The 22,053-nt window shown below is 40.1% G+C and overlaps 2 protein-coding genes across 2 annotated transcripts; both read right to left on the reverse strand.

Moving 5' to 3' along the window:
• Positions 1-7,551: 7,551 nt before the first annotated feature.
• Positions 7,552-8,196, reverse strand: LOC111996312 (uncharacterized). The gene has a single exon (XM_024028275.1). It carries the CDS (start codon positions 8,194-8,196, stop codon positions 7,552-7,554), a length of 645 nt encoding a protein of 214 aa, XP_023884043.1.
• Positions 8,197-14,649: 6,453 nt separating this feature from the next.
• LOC111996448 (putative F-box protein PP2-B12) lies at positions 14,650-18,519 on the reverse strand. Its single transcript, XM_024028428.2, has 3 exons — positions 18,132-18,519; positions 16,710-16,828; positions 14,650-15,516 (listed from the first exon to the last, which is right to left on the reverse strand). The coding sequence occupies exons 1-3, from the start codon at positions 18,462-18,464 to the stop codon at positions 15,012-15,014; spliced, it is 957 nt and encodes a 318-aa protein (XP_023884196.1). The 5' UTR covers positions 18,465-18,519; the 3' UTR covers positions 14,650-15,011.
• Positions 18,520-22,053: the final 3,534 nt, after the last annotated feature.

Here is a 22,053-nt window from a genome sequence, read left to right on the forward strand (position 1 = left end):
AAACCGAGAAGGGAAACCACTTCCTCAATGCGAATAATCTTCCCAAGAAAAGAAATTAACTGTTTTGAGGGAATGGGCCTAAATGGTTTATTCTCAATAAGGATCATGTTTCTTTGATAGAGACCATGGTTTTAAAGGGAGAGAGGAGATCAACCTATTGGTGCATGCCTGCCATTCTAAGTTCTCTCTTTTTCCTTTGTTTTTTTTTTTTTTTTTGTTTTTTGTTTTTTTTTTGTTTTTGTTTGTTTGTTTGTTTGTTTGTTTATTTATTTATTTATTTTTTATCTTCCTTTCTCAGTCCTGATTCCTACGTTATGATTTTCTCCTAGAGATTCCTATTACCGTGATTATGATCCCCTTGCTGTGCGCGGCAAGGGCCCCTTTTATAGTGTCTATCGTGACTGGTATTTACTATTTTAGCCTTTAACTACCTTTGTCTGGTGTGGGCTATTGTGTCCCATTTTTTCTCTCGGGCATCCTTAGCCCATTTCCTAACTCTGTGCTCCCATGGACTTTTACTAACTTCACTAGGCTTCCCTAGCCCAATTACCTTGTCCTCATCTTTGGGGTTCATGGGCTTCCCATCAGTCCCTTACTTTATTTGCTTGCATTACTTTGGGCCTACCGTGACCCATTTTCACTTTTCTACATCATATGCTGCCCATGAGTTTGCTATTTCTCTCTTTTTGGGCTCTTTTGAGCCCGCTTGCTTCCTCAAGACCCATTTGTTTATTTTATGGACTTGTGACCCATTATTCCTACCGCTTGGGCTTAATGTTTTTTTTTTTTTTTTTTTTTTCCAACTCCTTTTTTGCCCGTGTTATTGGGCTCCTTTCTCATTTGACTTCCAAAATGACCATCAACATTTAGCCCTCTGAACATATGAAGCGTTCCTGCAATTCATATGTGAATAAAAAAAAAAAACTTTCCTGCCCTTTCTACCTTTCTTCCTTCTTTTCTTTGTGGGCTTTTTGAACAGTGGACCCCTCCTCATACATACATATATATATATATATTTTGTTTTTCCTTTTCTCCCATAAACAGTGTTGTCTCTTCGAGTTTCCCAGATTAGTAGTTATTCTGAAACATAGCCGTTCTTTCATTAATTTCATCCCCTTTTTGATGGCTGACCCGTAGCCTCTTTTCATGTCAGCATTAATGACCCTGGTATTTAAAAGAGAGTCCTTTCGTACTCCAAACACAAACTCCTTCTTCTTTTCCAAAAAACTTTCTCCGTTCCCCTTTCTTCACTGTTTCCTCTTCCTTAAACACTTCCTCCAATCACTCCCACCCATTTACTTCGATCAAATCTCGGTAGCATGACGCCAGTGAAAAGTCAAGGCTCTTCTCGTTGTAAAGGAAAAAGGGCCATTTTCGATCCTCTTGCCGCACAGGAAATAGGCGAGGAGGCCGTGTATTTCAAGTTAGACCATTCTGATGAGTAAAAACATAGCGTGCTTTGGACAGTGAGTGCGCCCCTCTCATCGATCCATGGTACGCTGTCCACCCCTATTTCCTAAAGATTCCGGGCGACTATGCGCCGCCGCCACCACTGTCGGGCTGTGTGTGGCTCGCTCTTTGCCGATGAAACACAAAGGTTTCTTAGGCCTCATTGGCCTCCTTAATCCCCAATCTTGTCATTCGACAAGGCATCTCACTCCCCGTGCCTATTCATTTTGAATTTAGGTCTGGTATTGCCTTGGGTTGGAGGGAATGGGTAGATAATGAGTTATCCGACACGAGCTTCATAGGGTTGTTACAGCGGGTTGGTGTTTTGAAGGCCATCGTTTCATTTCGCTGCTTGTCCAACTTTCGAGACCTCTACAACCTTCGTCACTTGGTTCGCCGGTGGTGTACCACCACCCATACCTTCTTCTTCTCCTGCGTTGAACTCACCGTGACCCTTGAAGACATGGCCAACCAATTACTCTTGCCCATCCTCGATGATGTTGATCATACCACTTTAGAACTTTCTCCGGAGGAAGAGGCTGTGGAGGTAGAGTTGAAGAAGAGGATGAGCAGGAATGCCAAGTTGTCATATTGGGTTAGTTTTTCCTCTAAGTTCTCCGTGACTACCCGTTGCCCGACTTTTGTTTTATTTTGGCTTTGTAAATTTGTTTTTGGCTCTCACCCCCATTATGCCTTGAAGCCTTTATACTTCTATTTAGCTATCAAAATTTTTGCTGGGGTGAGTCTACCGTTGGCTTTTATGTTTTTAGGGCATTTGTATGTCCAATTGGATATCCTGTAGAGCGATGAAAGTCAGGCAGGCTCTTGTCACATAGTCACCTCCTCTATTCATAGTACTATCTTGCAGCAGTTGTTATTTGAGCGTTGTGCCTAGCACTTGGCGAAGTGTAGGCCTGTTCGTTTTGCTAAAGAGAAATATCAATCATGTCCAAGAGTAATTACTGACTTTTGCAATAAATTTGAGTATGATTTTCCGTTGGCTTTTCGTTGGTCTGATTTGAAGCCGATTGATTATTCTGTTGTTGAGTCTTTTGATGAGGGCATTGGATTTTCTTGGAGAGCTTACAGAAATTCGGGCTTGGGTTATACATGTGTAGATTTTGCTATGGGTTTGTTTGTTGATACTGTCGGGACTACCACCCCTTTAACCGGTTTTGATGAGACAGGGATCACTTATTTGGCAGCCACCAATGCTGGGTGGTTGCCTTACTTAGCCGACAAAGGCATCAAGTTTGTTCATTATCCTGCCAACCAAGTGAGGAGACAGTTTGGATTAGATCAGGACATTTCTGATGACCTATCTTTTCTTATGGAGTCCCCTACTTCCGTCTGACCCTTCCTACGACATACTACCTTTGAATTCTGGAGCCAGCGCTTCACTGTTGTTACTGTTTCAAGCTCTTTGAGGGAGGGTCTTTGTACTCTTGCCATGCATGGATATTAGCAGGTAGTGATGACTTTGTTTGAGCAAGAGTTAGTGGGTAGTTATGGTTTCTCCCTCATTCCTCTTGATGGGCTTAGTGCAATTATTTCGACTAATCCTCGGTTGCTCTTGCCTTCCAAGTCCGTGTTAGCATACGCCAGGAAGCAAAGTTAGTCTGCCATCCTTGAGTGGGATGAGGAGAAGAGAGGGTGGTATTAGCACGCAGGTGATTATTTAAAGTGACAAACGTTCCTGCGCCAGTCAAGAAGGGTCTTGCCAAGCTTAAGTCTGCAAGCAAGCCCAAACCCGCCACTAGGGGTGTCCATGTGACTCGGTCACCTGCCTAAACCGAAAATCCCGCCTGGACCGACCCGCTCATCGCCCAATCCGACGACTCTGGCGGTTGGCGGCGGGTCTCAACCCTCCAAACCCGATTCTAGCGGGTCGAGTAGCGAGTTTTCTCCTCTAAAACTGCAGCCACCCGACCCGCCCGACCACCACTTCAGATGAAAGCCTCCATTATTCAATCCGACGACAATTACCCATCTTTCGCTTAGATCTGGCGACGATATTTCTCAGATCCACTTAGATCCGCCGACGATATATCTCAGATTCACTTAGATCCGATGATTTTTGCTCAGATCCGGCAATATTTTTCAAAAAATCGCTTAGATCGATGACGTTTAAGCTCAGATTGGTGACGTGTAAGCTCAGATCGATAACTTTGGCTCAGATCCGGCGATGTTTAAGCTCAAATCGGTGACCTTTTGCTCTCCTCCAACTAGATCTGACGCGATTTCGTTCCCACGCTCGTCGCTGCCGTTCGTCAGTTTCAACCGAACCGACCGATCGTTTTTTAGAATCCGACCGACTTGACTTGTGGTGATCAGCGGTCGGTTGTGGGTCTGATTCTTTCTCACCCGACCTGAGCGGGTCAAGTCTGGGTTAGGCACAAACCCGACCCGGCCCGACCCTTGGACAACCTTACCCGCCACTCCACAGCCACCTAAAGATGCTCCCTTTTCCACTAGGACACGAGGCAGTAAGAGAAAGACAACCTCTCACCCTGCGTTTGCTGCTGAGCGGAGAGTACGTCAACGTTAATTTTGCTTTGTCCTTTACATATATATTTTTTTGACTTTCCCTGTTGCTAACTCTAACATGCTTGCTGAGTTCTTTCTTTGAATTTGTCTCTTGTTTTTCCCTTTTTTGCAGTCTAAGCATAAGGAGGATACATCTGTCACCCATCCCATACTACTTGACGAGCCTGAATTTAAGGTACATCAACCCCCTCCTTTTTTTTTTTTTTTCATGTGTTTTGTTTGCCGTATGCTTTTGTTTACCTCATCCACCCAAAAGTTCCTTTGATCTTCATATCCCTTTTTTTTAGGATGAGCCCAAGCCTCTCTCTGTATACCACCCCACAGTCGATGAGCTTTTTGCCTCTATGGGTGTACCTATGGGAGGCTTTTTTGATGGGCTGACGTAGCATCTACAACACTTGGCTCTTCTGCTGTTGTACAAGGAGTTCCTGTTGAGGCTCCTATCCCTCCCACTAGGCCGGTACCCATAGATGAGGGTACTCATACTAGGAAGGTTAGTGAGGCCACTCACATTCCTGCCGAGACACTTGTTCCCCAAGAGGGGGCCACTCCTTCTGCTGCTGTTCAGACTGAGATTGCTTCTCCTATCACACCCTTTGTCATTTCCACTAGTGACCCATTCACAGCTCTATCTCAGGCTGTGAAGGATGGTTCTTCTTTGGTAGATACCCCTTCCTCCATTCCTAGCTCTGCTACACGTAGGCCTGATGCAGACTTGTCCTCTGAGGGTTTTGAGGACATTCTTGAGGATCTTGAAGATGAGCCCATCCTGAAGAAGAGGATTTTTGACTCTGACGAAGAGGAGCATGCTACCCCAGAGACTGAATCCATGGGTATATGCCCCTTTGTTTTTTCATCTTGCTAAGTTCACTCTTCCTCATGCATATGTATTTGCATCACTCCTTTTGCTACAGTCTCCCTTCATTTGTATACCCATTTCCAAACAGAGACCTTTGAGGGGCCAGGAGTTGCAGCAAACGTAGGTGTGTCCTCAGTCGCTCCTCCTGCCACACCTATAGCACCCATTTCTGCTGTTCCCACAACACCCATTTTTGCCGTTTCCACAGCCCTTATTCTCACAGTTCCTAGTGAGTTTTCCTTTCCTTTATCTCCTTCTTCATTTCTTCCTTGTGAATTTGTCCCTTTTTTTTTTTAGATCATGGCTTCTCATTTCATGATCTGTGCTTTTTTGATAGGTCTACTTCCCACTGCCCTTTCTCAGTTTGAGGTGAGCAGCAGTTCTACCACCATTTCAAATCTTGTGAACAAGGCTGCAGCCTTCTTTTTACGCTTTGATCAATCTGAGGTCAATGAACTTGATCTTGCAAATTTTAGGGGTTCTGGGCCTCCCTATGTAGACTTCCACGGTTTCAGGGTTCCCGAGGATTGTGCTTCTCATTTGGTGGTAGTCTATAGTAGCCGTGGTGACTTTATGTAGGGGTTTCGTCTTGGCCGTTCTGCTAGAGAGCACTTCTTGAAGATGCTAGGGAGTGTGCTGAATGATATTGAGCATAACTTTGTTGATATTGTTTCTGCCGAGAGGATCTTGTAGTGGAGAGTTGCGATTTTGTTGTGGATTTTGTTTTGGATCACCTTTGTGAGGTTGCCCGAGCCTTTTTTATGAAGAAGGTTCAGCCTGTCATTGATGCCATTGATTCACGCCTTGAGGATCTGAGTAAAGAAGTGGCAGACTTGGAGGGTCGTCGCGAGCGCCTTTTTTCTAGCATTGGTTGGCCTTCTAGCCGTTTTGGAGATCAGCCTCTCATTTCCGGACTTCGTTGATAATGATGTAGTTTCCCCTTTTTTTTGTGTTGTTTTTCTTTCCTTGTTACTCTGTATAGCACACTTTATGTTTCCTATAGCACTCATTTGGCTAGTTTGCCATAGTTTGGGTTTGTAACTATGATGCTACACTTTGCTACTACCTTTGCTATTGCTATGACATAGAATGCTAATACTTCATAATTTTTCATTACACACTCATGAAAGCATGTTACAATCTCGTTTTGTAACAGAGTCACTTGAAGGAAAGAAGGAAAAGGGAAAGCAAACATAAAATTCTCTAACAAAAAGGGGATAACAACGTAACTTTTTTTTTTAGGCATAATAGCGTTTCAACCACTTCCCATTGATGGGATCCATTAGGTCTCTGCCATTCATCTGAGTCAAATGGTAGTACCTACTTGAATGCGCCTCTCTTATCACAAGGGGTCCTTCCCACTTTGGTGCAAACTTTGATGGTTTCGCCATACCTCACCTGGCGTAGTTTGCTACTTTTAACACAAGTTGTCCTTCCACGAACACTCTCTCTTTAGTCATCCTGCCACAGGCTTTAGTCATCCTTTGCTTGTATCTGCGGCTGCGTTCTTGGGCTTCTTTTCTCCTTTCATCAAGTCTTTTTAGGTCTTCGCATCTTTCTGCCACAAAGACTTCTTTTTCTTTCTCTTTCTCCCGCATCTGCATAACTTTCAAGGATGGAGTCATTATTTCTGCCGGACTCATTACGTCTGTTCCGTAGACCAAGGAAAAAGGTGAAAACCCTGTGGCTGACTTCGGTGAATTTTTATAAGCCTAAAGAGCGTCTGGCAGGTGCATTGCCCATCCTCATGTATATTCTTGGCTCATTTTACTGATAATCTTTATGAGGGTCTTGTTTGTTGCCTCTGCTTGCCCATTTTCTTGAGGGTAATAAGGTGACGAACGATGGTGCTTCACTTGGTAGAACTCTAGCATCTTCCTTACATCACTATTGACAAAGGGTGTGCCATTGTCACTGATGATCTTATGGGGTACCCTAAACCTCACAATTATGTTCTCCTTGATGAAGTTTGCCACTGCTCCTCCTATAGCTTTACGGAGTGGCACTACCTTTGCCCACTTAGTGAAGTATTCCATAGCCACTAGTATCCATATGTATCCACGCAATGGTGGGTTGACTGGTCCCACCAAATCAAGCCCCCAAGTGTGGAAAGGCAGTGGGGTGACCATGCTATGTAAATTTTGCGGATGAATGTGAATCAAGTTGGCTTGTATTTGGCAACTGTGACATTTTTTTACAAATTCTGTTGCATCTTTTTTCATGGGAGGCCAGTAGTAGCCCATCTGTAGTAGGCATCTGTAAAGCTTTTTCTTCCCCTGGTGCTCCCTACACTCTCCCGAGTGTACTTTTTTTATCATTTCTTTTGCTTCTTCAGGACCCAAGCATCTTAAGGGGTTCCCATCGTACCCTTTTTTGAAAAGGATTTTATTATGTAAAAAGTATTGCGTTGCCAACCTTTTGAGCTTGTATCTTTTGCTGTGCTTTTGTGGCATAATGCCTTCTGTTAGGTACTGTATGAATGGGCTTTTCCAGTCTTTGCTAACGAACACAACGTAACTTTTCTCTCTGTTTTCTACAAGCTGGCAGGTCCCACATTGGGTTTGGACTTGGTCTGCATCTTTACCCATGCTTGGCCAATAGAAGCCTGCCCTTTGAAGTTTGCGGTAAAGGCTAACCTCCCCGCAGGATCAACAAGTCTTGTTATGTACTTCTTTCAACTTTCTCTGGGCCTCTTCCTACCTTACGCATCTGGATAAGACCCCACCTGGCATCCTGCGGTACAATTCTCCTTTCATCAGGATGTAGTCTTTTAGTACCTTTAGTTCTGTGGCATCTTCTCTTTCCATCAAGGCTTCCCTATCGGAGCTCCACCAATCCCCTTTGCATTGTTCCTCCTGGAACCTTTCCTTCAACACCTCAATAATGGATTCTTCCCTCTTGCTGACTTTTACCTTGGTGCTATCCCCTTCAAACATTATTTGTGAGCCTAGTGTGGCTAGCACATTCGCAAACCGGTTTTCGTTCCTTGGAGCATGTTCTATTTCGAAGGTTGAAAACATTTCTTCCATCTTCTGGGCCATTACTCTGTACGGGGCTAGGCTGGGTTCCTTTAAGGAGAAGCTCCCTTTGGCCTGGCAGACGACTAGGTTCGAATCACCTAATACCCTTAAATGCTTGACTCCTACTTCGAGAGCCATGGCTAGCCCGGTTAGGTAGGCTTCGTATTCTACCATGTTGTTTGAACAGGGGAATTTCAGTTTAAACGATAGCGCTACTGCCTTATCTTCTTCATGGTACATAACTACTTCCACTCCCTCTGATTGGGTGGTAGAAGGCCAATCAAATTTCATTACCCATTGTTCTTTGACCTTTTCTACCATGGCTACTTCCCTTGGAACTTCATCATCCAGCGGGAACTCTTCCTTTCTTGGGAACTATGCCAATAGATCTGCTATAGCCTGGCTTTTCACTGCCCTGAGTGTCCCCATTCTTAAGTCGTATTGTGACAATTGTAGCAACCACTGGGATATTCTGCCAGAGAGGATTAGTTGTTGCAACAAAGCTTTGATAGCATGGGACTTGGTCATTAGCCATACTTTGTAGGCTAGGAAATAATGGCATAGCCTCTGCGAAGTAAACACAATAGCTAGACACGCCCTTTCTGCCCTTGGATAACGAGTTTTTGCATCTTTTAAGGCAAAGCTGATGTAGTACACTGGCTGCTCAACGCCACCTCCATCCTCTTAGGCGATTAATGCACCAATGCCATATGAGTTGATGAGTGACAATGGTTTTTTGTGGATTGGGGCTTGCACCGTAGGGAGGTTCATCATGATCTGCTGTAGCCTCTTAAAGGCTGTCTGCTGCACTTCTCCCCATTCAAAGTTTTATCCTTTCTTGAGCAATTTGGTGAAAGCAGAGGTGATTGATACCAACCCAGGGATGAATCTCTGGATATATAAGACTTTGCCTAAGAAGCTTTTTAACTCCTTCACCGTGACTGGAGGTCTCATAGTTGCTATGGCAGTGGCTTTGGCTGGGTCCACATCTATTCCTCTGCTGTGAACCAGGAAACCTAGGAATTTTCCAAAGGACACTCTAAATGCGCACTTGAGAGGGTTCATTCTTAGCTTGAAGGCTTTACACCTTTTGAATATCCTTTTCAACACGTAGAAGTACTCTTCTCTCCTCCTTGATTTAACCACTATGTCATCCACATAGTCCTCTAGCTCCTGATGCATCATATTGTGAAATATGGCCATCATTGCTCGTTGATAAGTTGCACTTGCATTTTTCAACCTAAAGGGCATCACGGTGTAGTAAAAGTTGCCCATGGGTGTTCTGAAAGTAGTTTTCTTTGCATCATTTGGTGCCATCCTGATCTGATTGTACCACTGAACCCATCCATGAATGAAAACATGGCGCTTCCTGCCACAGAATCTATTAGTAAATCCATGTTTGGCAGTGGGAATTTATCCTTCAGACAGGCTTTGTTGAGTTTTCTAAAATCTACACAGCATCTTATCTGGTCATTCTTCTTCTTTACTAGTACTATGTTGGATAGCCAGCGCGGGTGTTGAATAGGCTTGATAAATCTTGCGGCCAGCAATTTCTTTACTTCTTTGACTATTTGCCCTTCTATTTTCGTGTGGAATATCCTGGCAGGCTAGGCCCCTGGGTCCATTTTCAACGTATGTGAAACTAGCCCAGGGTCTAACCTTGGCATTTCACTGTAGTCCTATGCGAAGACGTCTTTGAACTCTTTCAACAGCAGTATCAGCTTTGATTTTTCTTTTTCTATCAAACTTGCACTGATCGAGATAGGCCTTGGTTCTTGTGAATCAGACCCCAGGTCAACTTCCCCCATCTCTTTTCCTGCCACAACCTGTGCATCTTTTTCTATCACAACTTCCTCATCCTCCTCCTTTTCTTTCTTCAAACTTTCTTGAGCTATGCAACACGCCAAACTCCTATGTTGCCATTCTTAGGTGGGGCCCGCTTTGTATCTCACTTGTGGGGGCTGTGCGCCTTTATAATTTGTGAACAATCTTGCCATTAAGGCCCCAGACCCTGACACAGTGTGGTGTATCATCTGATTCTGTGGTGGGCGCTTCCTTTCTTATCTTTTTTTGTGCCAGCAACTACCTTAGATCAGGTTTTGGATCATTTTGGATGTCTCCCCACTTAGGTACGAAAGTACCTCATGGTTTTGATACTGAACTTTCCCCGGATGGAGTCTACTGGTCATAGAACATAGTTCCCACTAAATGAGCCTCTGCCTACTCGAATGGCGAAGGGTTTGCTGTTATGCGTATCATTCTGCCATTCAATCTCCCCTTCACACACTAGTGGTAGGTGGATGGGACTAGCCAGTGTTTGTGGAACCACGACCTTCCTAGTAGCACGTGATATGAAACTTTTGTCTTTACTACATGGAATCATGCTAAGGACGCTATGGGGCCCACTTTCAACCATAACTGGATATGGCCTGTAGTGTATTTGCCTCTTCTGCCAAACCCTATTACTTCCATTGGGCATCCTTGAATCTTCCTTTCTGAAATTCTTGCGGCTTGTAGGGTGCTCAATGGAATGAGGTTTACGGAAGCACCTGTATCTACCAAGGCCTTCTTTATGGGGATTTGATTTATGGATGCTGCCAGGTAGAGGGGCCTCCTATGATCTGGGTATTCCACCTCCATATCCTCATTACTAAAGGTTATTTTAGTTGACTCTTGTAAGAGAGCTCTGTCATCTGGGATCTCTACAGATATGTATTCTACTCCTGCCTTAGAGGCGATGCTCACCAAAGCCTCCGTGGCTATCTTTCTTTCCTTTGCTGTGAGCCTCAGCTAGTCAAACAGATTTTTGAACTTGGAGCTTTACTATAAAGTGGTAATTGCCGCAGTAGGCAAGGCTGGATTCTCTTCTTTGTCCTCCCCTGGATCCGTGCAAATTACTACTGCTACTACACCCTTCCCTTTGTGGTTTGGGAGTGGGTTTCTTTGAACCTCTTGCTGGGATAGTTTTAGAGTCCCTTCTTTGATTCTACGGTGTACCAATCTATGAAGCGTTAATCTACGGAGCGCCCAACATTCCGCGGTAGGATGTTGTATGTAGTTGTTCAAACGGCAAAAGCATGGGTCCCTTCGCTCCTCTTTTATGGGCTCTCAAGAAACTTGATTAGGTTTGAAAACTCTGTCTGCTATCTACTTGTCCAACAACACGTCTAACTCTTTTGGAGTGCATGGTATTGGTGGGGGAGTATTGTATTCCTTCCCATTAGTCTTTCTTCTCTGCTCACCAGTAGATACCACCACAGCCTAGGGAGCGCTTTTTTTGTTCATGCTTGGTTTTATAGACTGGGTAGTCTTCCTAGCCTTTTGCAACAACTGTGAAAACTGGGAAATTTCTAAGTTTTCTAGAACTGTCCTGTACTCCCTTATCATGTTTGTCATACACATTTCCACCAATGTTCTTTCTTCATAATGATCATAGCAATCGAGTGCTATGTCCTTGAACCTTTTGATGTATTCCATCAAGTCTTCACCACTTCTTTGCTTGGTTGCTTGCAAAGTTGCAAGTGTTACTGTTTCTTCTCCGTGGAAATACTTAGTGTAGAATACGTCCACCATGTCATCCCAAGTTGGGATGGATCCTGGCTTTAGGCCGATGTACCAGGTGTATGCCCGATCACATAGCGATTTGGAAAACTCTCAAAGACACAAGTCTTCGTCTATGGCGTAAGGGCCAGGAGTATCAATGAACTTACTCATGTGCTCAACAGCACTTCCCTTCCTGCCATCGTACTGTGCAATGGCCCACGGCTCATACCTCTTTAGGTACGGTTTACTGAGCACCCTCAGTGGGTAAGGAGGCCTTTGTGAATAAAATCTCTCCCTAGGTGCTCTGACTCTCTCTTATTCCAAGAGAGCCGCTACTTCGGCCATGGTGATGAAACGTTGTTTTGCATTCTATGGGACACCTCCTGTTGGTGTCTCCTCTTTGTCTGCCGCATGTTCTGGGTCATGCTAGCTTCCTTTCTTCTTTGTTTTGTCTATTTTTAGCTGATGGATTTCTTCCATCATTTGTTGCTGTGAGTGTTGCAGGGATTGCAAGACTTCAATGAAGATGTTGGCATTATGAGTAAGGATTCTTGGCGGTGGTTAGGGTTCAGCCCCCATTCCATTGGGGCCTTCTGCCTGGTTAGGCTGCTGTTGATGAAGCGTCGTCGGCCTAGACTTTGCTTGTGAGGGTACGGAACTCATATTTCATGTTGTCCTAGACTTTGGAGGCATTTGTTTGCGAGGGCTTCCGTCCCTTTCTGCTTCTCAACTTCCCGGCGGAGTCGCCAATTTAATGTAGTGGTCCTTTTTGTTAGATTGGGTTGGACTGTCTCCTGTGGTACTAGGCCCAAGTGTTATGAGTAAAGGAGTTGAGATCGGTCCAACTGCAACTCAACTTGGTCTGGCTAGTGCGCAATTTTTGCCTTGTTTGCCAGGAGCATGTTTGCGGCAGGCAGAGCTATTCTATATGAATTGTGGCAGGCAGATATGATAATAAGCAAACAGAGTGCTTTGACTTTTCTAATCAAAGTGAATAGATAATCCCTAATTAAGAAAGATAATCTTAGTTTAACAACAATTACTTTTATAAAAGAAATAAATGATTAGTATATGGGTTAATCAAAAGAAAGAAAGAAATCAAATCAAATCTAATTCATAGGACCAAAGCCAAAGAGGGAAGAACGTCCCTTCTCAACGTGAATAATCTCCCAGGGAAATCTTGTCGTGGAAATTACTCACTTTGAGGGAAATGGACTTGAATGGTTGATGCCCAAAGGAACCCTTTTGCTTTTAGCAGAGAGCAGGACTTTGAGAGGGAGAAAGGAAATCAACCTATTGGTGCATGCTTGCTGATCTAACTCTCTCTGTTTTTTTTCCTTTTCATTTAATTTTCCTCTTATCTTTCTTTCCTCCACCTTGATTTCTATTTCCTAGTTTTCCTTATAGGTGCTTGTTACTGTGATTCTGTGTCCCCTCTGGGCATGGCAAGGATCTCCCTTTATAGTGCCTGCTGTGACCAGATTTTACTATTTAGCCCTTAACCACCTTTTTCTGGTCTGGGTGTACTTGCCGACCACCACTGAACCATTTGTGTGCCACTCCCCATTTCTAGACAAATGAAAACTATTTTATTTATTAGTCTGTCGTGGCACCCTTTCCTGCCACGGTGTGGGTGCTCTCTCTCTCTATCCCTCATGGCATGCACCTAGTGGTTCCAACTTAACCTTGCTTCTTTTGGGTGGTATGTCATCCTAGTAGAATGTATCCCCCAAAAGAGATTGAGCAGGAACCGTAGAATAGGTTTTCCCTTCTCCCCACCTCAAACCATGCCCTCTTACCTGTGACCCATGACCTTACCTTGTCCCAGATTGGCTGGGTACAGGCTGGTGGTTTCTGGGCCTTGCGCGTGCCTCCCTTTCATGTATGTCCAAAATCTGCCTGCTGCTTATGTGTTAACTGCGGTCTGGAGGCTGGCCTGCACAGTCTGCCGTCCTTCCTTGACCTTTTATGTGGGTTGCTCTATGATTTCCTGCTCCCTATAGGTACTGGGCTTTGTTTGATGTTGGGTTTTGCCTTCTTTCAGTCCACCCCTTTGATTGCTATCATTTTTTGCCATATCACTCTGTCATTCCTGGTGTGACATTTATTTGATCCAATCTTGTTGGACCTCTTTGGGCCTACCGTTTATTCTTTCCCTAATGACTCAGTATGGCCATTGGTTTTTTCATCACGTTACTTGTGGGCTCCTGTGTCCCATTTTTTCTCTCGGGCATCCTTGGCCTATTTCCTAACTTTGTGTTCCCATGGGCTTTTACTAACTTCATTGGGCTTCTCCGGCCCAATTACCTTGTCCTCATCTTTAGGGTTATGGGCTTGCCATCAATCCCTTACTTTCTTTGCTTACATTACTTTGGGTTTGTCGTGGCCCATTTTCACTTTTCTACATCATATACTGCCCATAGATTTGCTATTTCTCTTTTTTCGAGCTCCTTTGAGCTCGTTTGCTTTCTCAAGACCTATTTGTTTATTTTATGGACCTGTGACCAATTATTCCTGCCGCTTGGGCTTCATGGTTTTTTTCTATCTGTTTACCAATTCCTTTTCTGCCTGTGTTGTTGGGCTCCTTTCTTATTTGACTTCCAAAATGACCACCAACATTCTTTCAACACTATGTGTGATTATCCAAAATACTGAGATTTGGATAGTTAGATTAGATTTTACTTTTGATATATCAAAACAACTTACATTTCAGAATATGTGTTCCTTCAATACTATGTGTGGTTATCCAAAATACTAAGATTTGGACAGTTAGATTAGATTTTACTCTTGATATATCAAAACAATCTATATTTCATGATTAGGTTCAGAATTCTCTTAGGAGAGTGTTTTATGTGTGGTATTACTTGCTCTACCCTCCATTAAAAGTTAACATGACTTTTGAGTGGAGTTTGTGGTTTTTCTTTGTATTTAAACCTCATTCCCTCTCCTTTGTGAGTGTGTTTGTTTCTAAATTATTATAATTATAATTATTATTATATATTTTTTTGTCATTTGAATATGAAGGTCAGATGGTAAGTAGGGTTGGTTTTGCTAGGAGTTTCATGAACTCTTCTAGGGACACACCTTTTGGTATATATTTTGCCATAACAAGTTGAGTTTTCTTAAAATTCGGGTATAATGGGTTGATTTTCGCTATAGCTCAAGGTGTCAATGTAATTATGATCTATACATAAAAGAAAAATTATAAGCAAAAAAAATAATTAAAACAGATGAACAAAGCATAAGACTTCCATTTTTTTTTTCTTTTTTGATAGAAGGACTTCCATTCCACTTTTTAGCTGAAATCCATGTTCCAATTACAACAATAACCTGAGAGACGTAAAATTTTAAAATCCACCCTTTGGATGATTCCAAGTTACAGGTGTTAGACCCACATTTTGTCACAATTTGTTGTGCTAGTTCTATATTTCTCACTCCCAAGGATTTTTTTCACTACAAGGCCATCCAAATATCACGTAGGCACCACATTCTTTGCCTTTTTCTCAATCACCTTAGTGAATTGAATCAAAACAACAAAATTCCCATACCACATTCTCAACTTTACTAAATTGGATCAAACAAACAGAATTCTATTAAGGTTTAGGCCTGATCTCAATGCCTTGAACAATGAGGCCACCCTTCCAGCTACCACCATTGACCTCTAAAACACTCATTTCTAGCTCCCCATTATCTTTTCCTGATCTATTGAAGAACTCACCCAACGCAATTTCTAACCACCCATCTACTCTCTTCTTGGGATACTTAAGGCCATTCAGCTCCTCATTTTCTTTAGGTTGTGGCTGTGGGGCTTGAAGCCCCGGAATTCGGCGATTAAAAACCCCGATTCGCCTTGGTACAATCTGGTATCGTAGCTTCCGCCCTCCATATGCATCCAAATAGACAGTTTGCTTATGGATTTCACCTCCAACAAGTCCAATTTCGACCTCAATAGGCTGGGATTCAAATCCATAGGATCCTGTAGTTGTCTTGAACACAAGGTAAGCTGCATATAGTGTGGCTGGGGACAACATACGAGTGTTTATCCTGCCACGGATTTCCAGCCAACACACCTTGATAAGCTCCGCCACCTCTGGGAACCTGTTTTGATTTTGGCATTGCATGTTAAGTAATGAAATGATGAGCTAGCTAATCATATATAGCTCCAGTGCTAATGTTGAGAAATTGCCTTCTTGGTCTTAAAAATTAGACAAAACTAAAATAATGTACTACTTTAAAAGATCATATATACCTTAAAAATACAAATCATTTGTCTCACTTACGGCACTTTTGGTAATTTACTTTATGCTCCACTCATTATAGTTTGCAGTGTTTTAATTTATTTTTTCTTTTAAATTTTGGTTATTTTAGAAGAAAATTCAATCAAATATATGACAAGTTATGATTTGTTGAGTATAAAGTAAAAAAAAAAAATTTGGCCAGGGGATTTGTATTCACTCAAGTGTGCATTTGGGACTAGATTAAAAGTCAACTTTTAGGTTTTTTATTTTTTTAGTAGCTTATTTTTTGCAAGTCCCAAATTTATACTTTTGTTAAAACATCAATACAATTAACTGAATGTAAGTCCCACACTATAATTTTCTAAAAATTTCAAGCACCTTTGGCTTATTGCGGGTCCCACTTTATTTATTTATTTTTTTGATAAAAATTCTACTCTAGCCTAATTTATGTGTACTCCCTCCTGAATATTTGAACCCAGCCCTTGCCCTCCACACCTCACAAGCATTTATACTTGTGAAGTGACTATCACACCAAGGGTATGCGGTGGTTACTTTATTTATTCATATTTTTACTTGTTACCATAGCACTTTAAAGAAAAAAAATAAATCAATCGCTTTTATTTTATTTATCTTTTAATTTCAACAAAATGTTAAATAATCTATTTCCAAATGGACATTTAATTTTAAGTGTTTAAGCAAATTTAATAATTTCTTATAAAAAGTGGAATAGAATATTTGTTCATTCATGCCTTGAAGGAAAACCAATCCACGTAGTTGGATTTGGGTTGGCCTAAACCTCAAAAAGGCCCCTCAACACGTACGGTATAAGTTAAATTAATCATTCTCTATCAAAAAATTGCATAGAGAATTATATTCACTCGGTGCCTAACGGTTTAAGTTAAATTAATCATTTCCTAATGCTCTAAATTAAATGAATACATATATTTTGGACAACTATTATTACTAAGTTGTTAATGTATAGTACAAAAGTTGGTGGTCATAGTTTATTATCAACAAGAACAAGAAATATGAGAGAGAGAGAGAGAGAGAGACCTGGTGTGAGGTAAAGAAGTCCATCTCCAATAGGCAGGAGTATCAATCCAGACAATGATGAGGTCCTTTGGAGATAGCATGTAACATTTCTTCCCGCTCTTTTTCTCCAAGGAAAGGCTCTGAGGATGGGGATGGGCATCCAGTACTTCTTAGTTAAAACATTAGATAAGGATAGCATATAAAGGTCAAAGCCAGATCTTAAAATTAGTAGTTGGCACCTCCAAAAAATAAGAGCTGCCTCCTAAAAAAAGAGAGTTGAACAACTAATTGTTGGGTTCTAAAAATAGTTGTTAATAACAATAAAATATTCACCTTGTAACCAAATTAAAAAACATACTACTTTTTAATATGGTTGTCAAGTTAAAATAGTAAGTTTTTAACTTTTTGAGTTATTTTATTTGGTACTAAGCCTTTCTTTGTTGTTGTTAAGTTTCAAATTGTTTATTAAGACTCGATTTTGTCACAAAATGTTGAATGAAAAAACTATATTGAGGATATTTAATGTTAAGGGGTGATAGTACTTCAAAAAAGTAGTTTTCTCTTTGATAAATAAATAAACAAACAAACATATATTTTATTTTATTTTCCATTTTGAGACTAAGTCTTTTGTTGTTATGGCTAAAGAATAGAGATTTTTTAATAGTAGGGGTGATAATACAAAAAAAATGAGAGATTAAGTTATAATTGAATTTTGGAACTAAGTCTTTTGTTGTTATTGCTAAAAAGAAAAGAAAGAAAAGAAGAAGAAGAGAATATTTAATGCTAGGGGGTGATATGGTACTAAAAAAATGAGAGATTAATACAATTTTTGTACATATTTGTACATATTGATGCATAGTAGTACATTTGTGTATATTCATTAATGTGTGTATATATATATATATATGTGTGTGTATCAATCAACATGTAGTATTTTCAATCAAAAAAAAAAAAAAAAAAAACATATAGTAGTTTTTAAAATTTTTTTAATGCAGTTATGTGTTCTTAACCAAAAAAAAAAAGTCCTTATGTAAATGTGTGTATATATATATATATATATTATCAAACGTATATGTAGGTATATATCAATATGTAATTTGGCCCAAATCAAAATTTTTGGGTTCAATTAGTAAATTTTTTAGGGTTGAATAAGAGATTGAGATTCAATAATTGTTTATGCCAAAAATTAATTGATATCTTGATTTGATGATAAAGAGTTATCATTAGGAGCGTGAAACTCTCTAAAAAATAAAAAATAAAAAAATAAAATTCTGGCTCTACCGCAAGTCTTTTTTAAAAGAAAAAAGAAAAACATAATAAAGGAAATCTAACATTTATAGGAATGCTAAGCTCAGATCCAAATTTTACGGGGTAAAGAAACAAAAAAAGAAAAAGAAAAAAAAAAGAGTGAATAAGAAGAATAATAACGTAGAAGAAAATTACCAGTTTGCCGTCGTGGATAAGGAGGGGATGGTGGCAGAGATATAAGAAGAGTTCCTTCTTGGAAGAAATGGGGAGAGAAGAAGAGGACGACGAAGAAGAATTATTATTGAATAGATAGTCAGACTCAGGTGGAACAAAGCAATCCCAAACGGCATTGGATTCAGCCACCGACTTGAATGATGTTGAGACCAAGAACGACCTACAAGCATCAGCAGGAGTCGTTAATGACAGCACCTTTGCTATGCAGTCCACCGGTAACACCTTCAACATGTTCACTGCTTCAGCCTCGTCACTTTCTTCTCTTCTTGTTGAAACTGTTGGATCCATATCCATTCCTCTATTTAATCTCCTTCTCTCTCTATAATTTCTTTGTGTCCTTATAGTTTATATAGAGAAGGAATGCTTAGCGGTTAAGACTTGAAAGAGTTTATCGTGTATCGCTTTGCTGTCATAAAGTTCTTGAAACACGATGCGCCACCCAAAAAGATGCTGGCACCCTTTTTTATCTCCTTTTAAATTAAAAATAAATTTTCTATTTAATAAGAGGGTTGCGAGTAGAACCCTAATAGGGTAAGTTTTGGTGGATTGATGAAATCAACTTTTCTAAATATACACCTTTTTGCATACCGCATAAAATGTCACAATTATTGTCATAAATATCGTATGGGCTTATCATTTTTTTTCTACCACTCACATACCACCCACAATTTGCCACATCCACACGAATAGTTGTGACAGAAGTTGTGATATTTTATGTGGTCTTAAAATTTTTGCCTTTTTGTACATACTTAACCACTGTTTGCTAGGATGTCAATTGATAATTGGATTATATTACTTACATATGGGTTCACTAGTAATTAAAGTACTTCCAATCACTAATTGACACTCGGGCAATTAACTTGTATCAAAGTTTATTTTCCTAGAATTTTTCATATATAAAAAAAAATGAGGGTAAAAAATATAAGAAAATTTATGTTGATATAGTTGAGGTTGACTCATTATACTCAATTTTTAATAAATGACACTTGGGCCCTAAAAGATTTTAAAAATTGACACTTTATCAGGGGCAAATTTAAGTGTAAATTACAGTGATCATTTGGAGGGTAAAGAATGGGATAGAGTGTCAATTATTTAAATAATTAGGGTGGTGTAGTGTCATTTCTTGAAAATCAAGTACAACAAGTCCAATTTTGTTATAGCCTAGGAGTCAATGTAATTTACCTTTTGCAAATAATAGCCACTGATTAATTTTTTTTTAATTCAAAAGCACTAATATATATATATATATATATATGAGTAAGCTATGACATTATAAAGATTATTGTCGAAATTGAAATAAATTTGAAAAGTTGGGGGATAGAGGTAGAAGATGATGAATAGTATTTTGATGAGCATGAAATATATACAAAAAAGTACTTTCATATTTGCATTTTTAGTCTTAATTTTATGCTATTTTGTAGCTGATTATAAATTGTCTTTTTTTATTTTATTTTGATTATGTATATAAGTAATAAAGAATTTACATGCTAATCAAAATTGGTGGCAGTAAAGGGGAAAATTCTTAGCTACTCATGGAGTATAGTGAAATGGTACTCCCTCCTCTCACATTTATGGTAGACCTCACCATGAATTTAATTAGTGGACTTCATCATGAATGTGAGAAGAGGGAGTATCATTTTCTGTGCTTTGGGAGTAACTAAGAATTACTCCAGTAAAAGAAGAATTGCTTGATCTGAGTTTTGTTCCTTGGCACACTTTCCACGTCAACTTGGAGTCTCGGCCTAATTCTTCTCTCATTTTTTTTTTCTTTTTCACATTTGGTTGCATCTCACTTCTTTTCTTCTCCTTTGTTTAATTTCCATCTTTGTTTAAAATTTTTGCCTTTTTGCACATACTTGGCTACTATTTGCTAGGAAGTCAAATGATAATTAGATTATATTACTTACGTATGGGTTCACTAATTAAAGCACTTCCAATCACTAATTAACACTTAGGCAATTAACTTGTGTCAAAATTTATTCATATAAAAAAAATGAGGATAGAAAATATAGGAAAATGTAGTGAGAAATGACACTTGCGCTATTTGGAGGGTGAAAATTGTAGTGAGAAAGGGTGAGACGAGGATAGACATGTAGATAGAGGGATTCAAAGGGGGTGTAAGAAGATACTTATAGGAGCTAGTTAAGAAAGTAAACTACTAATAAAACATAGAACATGACTTGGAAACATAAAGTAGAACAGAAGATTGTATAAAACATGCTTACTGATATTATTAGATTGAACATGGATTTTACATTGGATAGAAGGGAAGGATTTTTGAGGTAGGCTAAGTTCTGCCTTCCCAAAGTTATAAAGTGGCTATTTACAGGCCACAGAATTCAAACTAACTTAGCTATAATTCATAATCAGTTTTGTCCTATCATGCATGAGATGGTAGGGGCCTTGCTTGTGGCTGACAAGTGGTTGAAGAGTTAGGGGCCTGGTTGAGGCAAAGCTTTTGCCGAATAAGGCTGCTGTAGAGAGCATTAAGTGCATCTGACATGCATGGATAGGGAGGCTGAGTGAAGTTGCTTCAGGATATTTTTGGGACTTTTTTTTATTTTTTTTATTTTTTTATTTTTTTATTTTTAAGTGTTGAACATACTTAGTCACATTTATGTCTTCCTTGGAACCAATCTTCGTCAAAGTTAGCATATGGGTCATGATTATCATCATATAGGCCAGGGGGGTCTATTTGAACTGGATTGGGCATTTCCCAAGGGTCGTCTTCATCTGGGCATTTCCCAAGGGTCGTCTGCATCTGGCCATTGTTGTTTGTAAGTTTCTGGATTATCTAGTCCTGTTTCAGATAAGGTTCCAATATTAGTGGATTCTATCCTTCTAAGAGCATTTTGACAACATGCCCCCGTGGTGTCCATGTGTAAATGGAGGGAGTCATCTGGGTTAGTGAGCTTAGCAATCATGGACCCTGTAGTAATTTTGTGACCAAATCTTGGATGTTCTATGGTAGGATACTTTTTCCAATCTCTATTATGAGCATCATTTTTTAGAATTTCAAACTAGAATTTTTGAAAATACCTATTTTCATGGGGGAAAACAAGTCTGTAAAATCCTGGTTCAAAATGAAGACACAAGTAATACTCGTTAAGTAAGTACCACATGTAAAGATAATGTATGATAGTCCAGTTGGTTATCCAAAAGGCAAAAGGGGTTTTCCATGGTTGGTTTGGGTCAGGATAGAGAGCAAGGAAATGATTGTGGTTTTGCTTAAGGTAATTATGGAGGACTTTGATGATTCTTTTGAATTTGGCTTCAAGGGTCAGGGTTTTTATTTGGTCATTTATTTCTGGAGGAAGGTTTTCTATCATATTAAGTATATCATTACAGGCTAAAGAGGACGAAGATGAGGACGGGTTTGTAATAGGATATACACACAAGGGTGAAGGAATAACTCAAGATATACACACAAGGGTGAAGGAATAACTATGGTGTTAATGGTTGGCGGTTTTCTAGAAAGGTAATTAGTGATCAAGTTGTCTTTTCCTTTGATATGTCTGACTTGGAAGGACCATTGTGAAAATCAATTTGACCATCTGAGCAATTGAGGGTGAGGGAGCATTTTTTGTTTAAACTGAAGCATTTTTGGAAAGGAGGACATGTCCACTTCTACCAGGAAGTTATGTCTGAGGAGATGAAACTGGAAATTTTCAATTCCATGTTTTACTGCAAGTATTTCATTGAAGGTGGAATGATAATGAAGTTCTGAAGGCTTGAATGCACCTCTCTTATATCCACATATGTTTCTTTTTCCATTATTTTCTTCAAAAAGGGCTACTACCCAATACTCATCACTTGCATCCGTCTGTAGAATTCGTTTGCCTGGTCCTGGAATTTGCTGTGGGGGAAGCTTTTCTGTTAATTT

Source organism: Quercus suber, unplaced genomic scaffold, assembly GCF_002906115.3.
Source record: "Quercus suber isolate HL8 unplaced genomic scaffold, Cork oak 2.0 scaffold_491, whole genome shotgun sequence".
Classification (NCBI taxonomy): domain Eukaryota; kingdom Viridiplantae; phylum Streptophyta; class Magnoliopsida; order Fagales; family Fagaceae; genus Quercus; species Quercus suber.

Excerpts from the sequence above, each read along its gene's own strand:
- LOC111996448 (XM_024028428.2), bottom strand. The coding sequence starts at position 18,464 with ATGGATATGGATCCAACAGTTTCAACAAGAAGAGAAGAAAGTGACGAG. Across the intron at positions 16,829-18,131 it reads TTATCCACGACGGCAAACTG|AGCCTTTCCTTGGAGAAAAA; the intron begins GTAATTTTCTTC and ends CCCCATCCTCAG. Across the intron at positions 15,517-16,709 it reads ACTTCTTTACCTCACACCAG|GTTCCCAGAGGTGGCGGAGC; the intron begins GTCTCTCTCTCT and ends AAATCAAAACAG.
- LOC111996312 (XM_024028275.1), bottom strand. The coding sequence starts at position 8,196 with ATGGTAGAAAAGGTCAAAGAACAATGGGTAATGAAATTTGATTGGCCT.